This window comes from Lactuca virosa, chromosome 4 (assembly GCF_052849685.1).
Source record: "Lactuca virosa cultivar CGN04683 chromosome 4, Lactuca_virosa_CGN04683_v6, whole genome shotgun sequence".
Classification (NCBI taxonomy): Eukaryota; Viridiplantae; Streptophyta; class Magnoliopsida; order Asterales; family Asteraceae; genus Lactuca; species Lactuca virosa.
The window spans coordinates 238,999,191-239,006,843 of NC_136429.1; the positions used below are offsets into that span (position 1 = coordinate 238,999,191).

Here is a 7,653-nt window from a genome sequence, read left to right on the forward strand (position 1 = left end):
CTTTTGGCCTTCGCCTCCTCGTTCTCTCTTTTCTGAGTAGGGTTGCAGCAGATAAACGCCACCACTCGCTTCTCTCTCTCTCTCTCTCTCTCTCTCTCTCTCTCTCTCTCTCTCCAGTGACCTAAAGGCCTTCACTGAGCTACCGAACCTCTGTGTGTTTGTGTATTTATACATCTACTTTCTCTCTCAAGAAGTGTCTAATTTGCAAGACACAATGGGCGCTTCGCTACCTCCCAAGGAGGCCAACCTGTTCAAGCTAATCGTCGTAAGTTTTTCAGTCTGTATTGATTTAATCACTGTATTAATCTGTTATTTCTTCTGCCAGTCTATCTGAAGAACCCTAGTTTTTTGGTTGTACACAACTATCTCGTTGACTGTTACGTGTAGATGAAATTGGATCGTCAATTGTAATTATGAAGTGTGTTTTGTTCGTTATGAATTAGAGTAAAGATACGACTTTTATGTAGTACTAACTGGCAGCAAGTTCCTTTTTTTTACTATTCATGCATTTGATGCATCACATTGAATGAACTTTGAATTGGTACTTCGTTCTGATGGATAAAAAATTAAGATTGATGTTACATGCAACACTATAGAGGACAGTGTAGCGGTTTATTTAACTGGATTTGCATCAAAGAACATTTTCTTCACACTAGTATGGATGACTGAGAGTCTGAGACAAAGTCAAAGTTGTTATGCACATTTGTGTAATAGCCATTCCAACCAAATTCTTGGTGTTCACTGTTCATCCATGAACCTTAAATTCTAATTGCAATATTGAGTACAAAATACATGCATTTCTGCATAATATAATATTTTAGTTGCAACAGTGCTGCCAACTTCTTAATATTACCAGCATCATTGTCTGACTGTGTTAAGTGGTTTGATAATGTTTGAGACATTCTCTCTTGATTGTATGTTTGCCAGAAATCTTATGAAACAAAACAGTATAAAAAGGGGCTGAAGGCTGCAGATGCTATATTGAAGAAGTTCCCAGATCATGGAGGTTTGTTTATGTTATAAGTTATTATCTAGTATTCTAGTGCTACACTCAATTGTACCTTTGATTATTAGTTTTTACTATTCTTCCATTTTGGTTTCTAGAAACTCTTTCGATGAAAGGATTGACATTGAATTGTATGGACCGAAAGTCAGAAGCATATGAGCTAGTACGATTGGGTTTAAAGGTCGGAATTGTTTCTTTTCATCATATTTCACATTAAATCTTAAATGTTTTTCTTTCTTTTTGGTCTGTATATATCTAATATGAATTTTAGCATCACTTGTTTCATTGTAGAATGACTTGAAAAGCCATGTTTGCTGGCATGTTTATGGGCTTCTGTATCGGTCAGACAGAGAGTATAGGGAGGCAATTAAATGTTACAGAAATGCTCTGAGGATAGATCCTGACAATATTGAAATCTTGAGGGACCTATCACTTCTACAGGTGGGCATTCTTGCATTATATATCTCATATTTTATCTTCTTTTGGGTAGTTAATGGTGTTTTTTGTCCTCTACATACAGGCACAAATGCGGGATTTGTCAGGTTTTGTTGAAACCAGACAACAATTGTTGACTTTGAAACCAAATCATCGCATGAATTGGATTGGTTTTGCAGTTTCTCATCATTTGAACTCAAAGTAAATTGTGATATACTTTTATACTCAAAAACTACTATTCACATGTTTCTATTTCCTGAACCTTCCAGAAGATTTTGTTAACCTTTATGTTGCTTTGCCAGTGCTTCAAAAGCTATTGATATTCTAGAAGCATATGAAGGGACTCTTGAGGATGATTATCCTCCAGATAATGAACGTTGTGAGCATGGTGAAATGTTGTTATATAAGGTAATATGACTAATATCTGTAATAGAGTAAGCAATTGAAACTTGAAAGAATGCCTTTTTATGTGCCTTTGTTGTCATACAGATATCTTTATTGGAGGAATGTGGATTGATTGAGAAAGCTCTTCAGGAGTTGAACAAGAAAGAATTCAAGATTGTAAGTTCATTGCCTATTAGTTTCAAAATGGTATAAATAAGAGAAAAAATTGGATTAATTGTCATTTGTCATCTTCTGCAAATGCCATTCTAGGTTGATAAGTTATCCTACAAGGAAGAGGAGGTTTCTCTTCTTGTGAAACTTAATCGCTTTGAAGAAGGTGAAAAGTTGTATAGAGTTCTCCTATCAATGAATCCTGACAACTACAAGTAAACCTTTTTTAGCTTTTATGAGCTTCAATTTAGAAAAAAAAATGAATATTAATTGACCTCTTTTATCACTTAGATACTATGAAGGATTGCAAAAGTGTGTTGGATTACACTCAAAGATTGGTCAATATTCATCTGAAGAAATTGATCAGTTGGACACATTGTACAAATCACTTGCTCAACAATACACCTGGTCTTCTGCTGTTAAGGTGATATAAATTACAACATTTTTTACTTAAAATTGAAACTTTTCCCCTATCTAAATTACAACATTTTGTTTTTAGAGGATCCCCTTAGATTTTCTGGAGGGTGTAAAATTCCGTGATGCAGCAGATAACTATGTTAGGCCTCTCCTAACAAAGGTACTTAAATTTGTATTATTTATTTATTTATTTTGTTGATTTGGTGACCCTTTTTTTGTCACAAACTCTTACATTTGTTAATGTCACATGCAGGGTGTCCCTTCACTATTCTCTGACCTTTCTCCTCTATATAATCACCCTGGAAAGGTTTGTGCAAGCTACCACTTTCACAAAATTAAAAAAACTCTGAATTTTCTTGATTTCTTCTTTTACTATGGAAAATCTTTACCCTTTTTTATAGGCTGATATTCTTGAAAAATTACTCCTTGATATTGAGGAATCAATCAAGACAACTGGTGGATACCCCGGAAGGTAATTTATTAATTTGTGGATTATGTATTTAATCCCTTTTCAGATTTTTAAATTAACTTCCAGTTTTTTAAACTAATGTGTTAAATCTAATACAGGTCAGAAAAAGAGCCACCCTCAACACTTATGTGGACCATGTTTTATTTGGCTCAGGTTTGTCTTCACTTGATTTTATAAAATTTCCTTTTTCTCATTTTTATAAACTATAAAGTTTTCCTTGTGTAGCATTATGACAGACGAGGGCTGTATGATATTGCTCTTGCTAAAATCGATGAAGCCATGCAACACACTCCAACTGTTATCGATTTATACTCTGTCAAGGTCTGTTTTTAAAAAAAAAAAAAAACTTCTTTTACATTTCTTTATAAAAAGTAACAACATTTACCTGTGAGATTTCTAATTGTTCAGAGCAAGATATTAAAACATGGTGGAGACTTTACAGCAGCTGCTGCTTTAGCAGATGAAGCTAGGTGCATGGATCTTGCAGATCGTTATGTAAATAGTCAATGTGTCAAACGAATGTTACAAGCTGATCAGGTCAACACCTCTAAATAATATATATATTTTTTTCACTTATTATGTTTCTGTATGATATTTTATTTATTAATTTACTTTTTTTGTATTTTTTATTATAGGTTCCACTTGCAGAAAAGACAGCTGTATTGTTCACAAAAGATGGAGATCAGCACAATAACCTTCATGATATGCAGTGCATGTGGTTAGTTTTTCTTTATTACAAATAAGTTTTAGAACAAATATCTATATTTTTTTAATTTTTAAAATTTTTAGGTATGAACTTGCTTCTGGAGAAAGTTATTTGAGGCAGGGTGATCTTGGACGTGCTTTGAAAAAATTCTTGGGTGTAGAGAAACATTATGCAGATATTACAGAAGATCAATTTGATTTTCATTCTTATTGTTTAAGAAAAATGACTCTGCGTGCTTATATTGAAATGTTAAGGTTTCAAGATCGACTTCATGCACATAATTACTTTAGGAAGGCAGCAGTTGGAGCTATAAGGTAATGCTGATGATTCAGTTACATTTGTAAAATAATCTCTCATTTATTTATATTCTATACCTTTTGAAATTTGATTTTTTTTGTATTGTTTGATGCAGATGTTATATTAAGCTGTATGATTCTCCTTCAAAGCCGTCTACTGAAGAAGACGATGAGCTGGCAAAACTACCTGCTTCTCAGAAAAAGAAATTGAGGCAAAAACAGAGGAAGGCTGAAGCACGAGCTAAGAAAGTATTAATTCTTTACATTTTATGGATACAAAAATTGTTTTTTTTTGTTTAATAATTATTTTGTTCTATGTTTTCTTAAGGAGGCAGAAGTGAAAAGTGAGGAAGCAGTGGGTGGTGTTTCCAAGTCTGGGAAACGAAATGTCAAGCCAGTTGATCCAGATCCACATGGAGAGAAGCTATTACAGGTACCCCCCCAAGATGCAATATTGCTTGATGGAATTACTCTTGTAATCTTTTGTAAATGTAAATGTTAGACTGAATATCCGTTAATGGAAGCTGGAAAGTATCTAAAGCTGCTTCAGAAACATTCATCTGATTCCTTGGTGACACATTTGCTTTCTTTTGAAGTAAATATGCGAAAACAAAAGATCTTGCTTGCATTACAGGTAATCTTATTTCAAATAAAAATATGGAGGGAAATTAAAAAAAAAAGAACTAGTTTCTTATATTTGATTTGGATAATAACTTAACTAACTTTTGTGTTTCATCAGGCCCTGAAGCAACTACAACGATTAGATGCTGGAAACCCGGACTCTCACCGATGCTTGGTATCCCAACAAGCAAATTAATTACTCTGATAGTTGTATTTTTTATAATTTTTTTTTTATTTCTCAATAAAAAATCATATTTCATTCTTTTTACAGATAAGATTCTTCCATAAAGTGGCATCAAGGCCAGCTCCTGTCACTGATGGTGAAAAACTGATTTCTGGTGTCCTTGAAGCAGAGCGACCTACTTTCAGGTTGTTAAATTGATTATTTAATTACCTTTTACAACATTAATCTTTTTTTATTTTTTATGTATTGTGAAATAAATTCTGGGTTTTCTCTTTTGTAGTCAGTTGCATGACAAATCTCTGATGGAGGCAAATACTATTTTCCTCGAACAACATAAAGGTTATTTCTTACTTTACCATTAAAGGGATAAATACAAGAAATATTAATTATATATTTATATTCTTGATGTTATTATGTAGATTCCTTGATGCACAGAGCAGCAGTTGCTGAGATGATTTACTGTTTAGAACCAAACAAGAAAGGAGAGGCGATTAAATTAATACAAGATTCACCCAATAACCTTGTGTCTAGGTAAATCTGACTCATAAAATGCATCATATATATATTTTTATTGGCATCATAAATTTATAAACAATATTACCTTTTAATCAAATGGACAATTTCATTATCAAGTGTTCATATATATACTAAAAAGTATGCTGTGTTTTTTAATCAGTAATGGATCGGTTAGAGAATGGAAGCTTAAAGACTGTATTGCAGTTCGCAAAACATTGGAGGCTATTTTCAATGATCATGATGCTGCATCCAGTAAGTTTTTTTTTTTTTTTTTTTTTTTTTTTCAAAGTTTTTTCTAGAAAACAAATCCGACCTTAGTTCCCATGATATATAATTCTTAGGTCGGGGGAAATAGGATACTGTTTTGTATGACTGGAATCAGGGTAGGAATAGAATGGGCCATTCTTCAGGGAATGTGATTCCATCTATTTTGTTACTTTTAATTCTTTAGTCAGATGGTGTTTTTTTTAAACATGATCATAGTATGTAATTACTCATTCCATTACTTTGCTTATTCCATTCCATTCTATCAAATACCATCACGGAATATAACTTTTCTGTTTTGTAGGATGGAAAGTCCGATGTGCAGATTACTTTCCGTACTCGACCTACTTCGAAGGCCGCCATTGCTCTACTCTCACCGGAAACAGCGATTCCAAACATTCACACGCTGAAAATGGATCGATTCCATTCCTTCCATCAAATGGAAAAGTAGAAAAGGGAATAAAGAATCTAGCAATATAAACAACACAGGAATAGAAATCATCTCGTGCGTAGAACTTAAATGACAAGATTTGATCAATTACAAAATCATGTTGCAGGTTTGGAGAGAAAATGGCACCTCACACAACCAGGTACTCAAAATGTTTTTGTTTAGTGTTTATTTAAGGGACAAAATCATGTGTATACTTGAGATGTGTTTTTTTTCAGTTAAAGTATTTGATGTCTTTTTAGTGTTGATTTTGGAGGATTTTTAAGATGAAGAGATAGTTGGGAATACCTCGAGAGTATGTTGTACTTGGTCTTTTTTTTTCTTTTTCTTTTTTTAATTTTTTATAAGTTTATCATGTACAAATGCTATGGAAATTTTGGCATTGAATATTTTTACTACTACAAACACGTTGATGTTTTGACGTTATTCCCATATGTTTGTTTTGTCTGAATCGAATTATGTGTGATGGTTATCGAGTTAAAATAGCCCACATTGATTTTTTGGAATCAATGGAAGATACGTTTCTAAACTCCTATTGATCACATGTGCAACCAAACGCTGATAGATGTGATAGAAGCCCGAGTGACCACCAGTTATCCATGTTTTGAAAATCAGACAGTTGAACTAGTTTAATCGGGATAAGCTGATTCGGTTAATTAGACAAACTGGGTGGTTAGGTTAAACCAGTTTGATTATACGGGTTATATATATATATATATATATATATATATATATATATATATATATATATATATATATATATATATATATATAGGGAATCATTAATAACAAGGAACCAATGAACCAACGTCGAAAATCATAATGATCAACGATTAAAGGAATGGTTGTAGATTTGTACATTGAACGTCCATGCATCAGACATCAGATTATACAAAAAAACCCATCTTTTTTCGTTAAAATTTTTTAGGCCATGTTTTTTATCGAAAAAAAAAACCGAATATACAAAATTTCATAATTTTTTTATTTTTTTTCATAGACATCCATATTGATATGTAAACATTTTTTTTCGAAAAAAAACCCTATTCGTTTTATAGTTTTTTTTTTAATTTTTTTTAAATACTTAGGTTTATTTTTTATCCAAAAAAAACAAAAAATATCAAACATCTCAATTTTTGTCATCTATTAATAGACATCAACATCAATAAAAAAAAACACTTTGATCTGTACAGATTCACAGTTCACACTGTGAATCTGAACTGTAAATATTTCAGTTTTAACATTGACGATGTGAATTTGACTTACTATTTCAACTATTTGATCATTCACAAATTAATTTAGTGAAATTTATATATGAATCAAAATGGGATACATACAGAAAAGAACAACCAATTATATATGTATACTCAGAAAAACCCTTATATTATATATTCAGAAAAACCATTATATTAATAGTTACCATTCGAAAAAGACCAAAATATGGTTTTTTAAGAGAAATTGACAACTAAAAATCTAATGCTTCTTACATTTTTATTTTTTTTAATACGACACTTATTTTAATTTGGGATAAAAACGATTAGTTAATAAAAGAAAAATCAACCATATAGATAACACAATCGAGTGGAAGTAATCTAAATGTATGTCAGTTTGACATGATCTTGCATACAATCAAAGAAATATAAGGGATATGTACATCACATCATATTTTTAGCCGGTCATTTCTCTTAAAATTTTACGATTTGGTTTTATTTGAAACGTAAATAATAATATAAGAGTTT

At 31.8% G+C, this 7,653-nt stretch overlaps 1 protein-coding gene across 1 annotated transcript; it reads left to right on the forward strand.

Annotated features, from left to right (window-relative positions):
- EMB2753 (tetratricopeptide repeat (TPR)-containing protein) lies at positions 1-6,343 on the forward strand. Its single transcript, XM_079045110.1, has 26 exons — positions 1-265; positions 928-1,006; positions 1,105-1,187; positions 1,298-1,447; positions 1,527-1,642; positions 1,744-1,849; positions 1,931-2,002; positions 2,096-2,211; positions 2,288-2,420; positions 2,496-2,573; positions 2,667-2,720; positions 2,815-2,885; positions 2,981-3,035; positions 3,108-3,203; positions 3,291-3,419; positions 3,518-3,600; positions 3,672-3,902; positions 4,001-4,133; positions 4,213-4,317; positions 4,387-4,518; positions 4,624-4,680; positions 4,777-4,874; positions 4,970-5,028; positions 5,109-5,220; positions 5,366-5,457; positions 5,774-6,343. Exons 1-26 carry the CDS (start codon positions 215-217, stop codon positions 5,947-5,949), a joined length of 2,667 nt encoding a protein of 888 aa, XP_078901236.1. The 5' UTR covers positions 1-214; the 3' UTR covers positions 5,950-6,343.
- Positions 6,344-7,653: the final 1,310 nt, after the last annotated feature.

Coding starts and splice junctions, on each gene's coding strand:
- EMB2753 (XM_079045110.1), top strand. CDS start 215: ATGGGCGCTTCGCTACCTCCCAAGGAGGCCAACCTGTTCAAGCTAATC. Junction 1,643..1,743: donor TCTCATCATTTGAACTCAAA/GTAAATTGTGAT, acceptor TTGCTTTGCCAG/TGCTTCAAAAGCTATTGATA. Junction 3,420..3,517: donor GAATGTTACAAGCTGATCAG/GTCAACACCTCT, acceptor TTTTTATTATAG/GTTCCACTTGCAGAAAAGAC.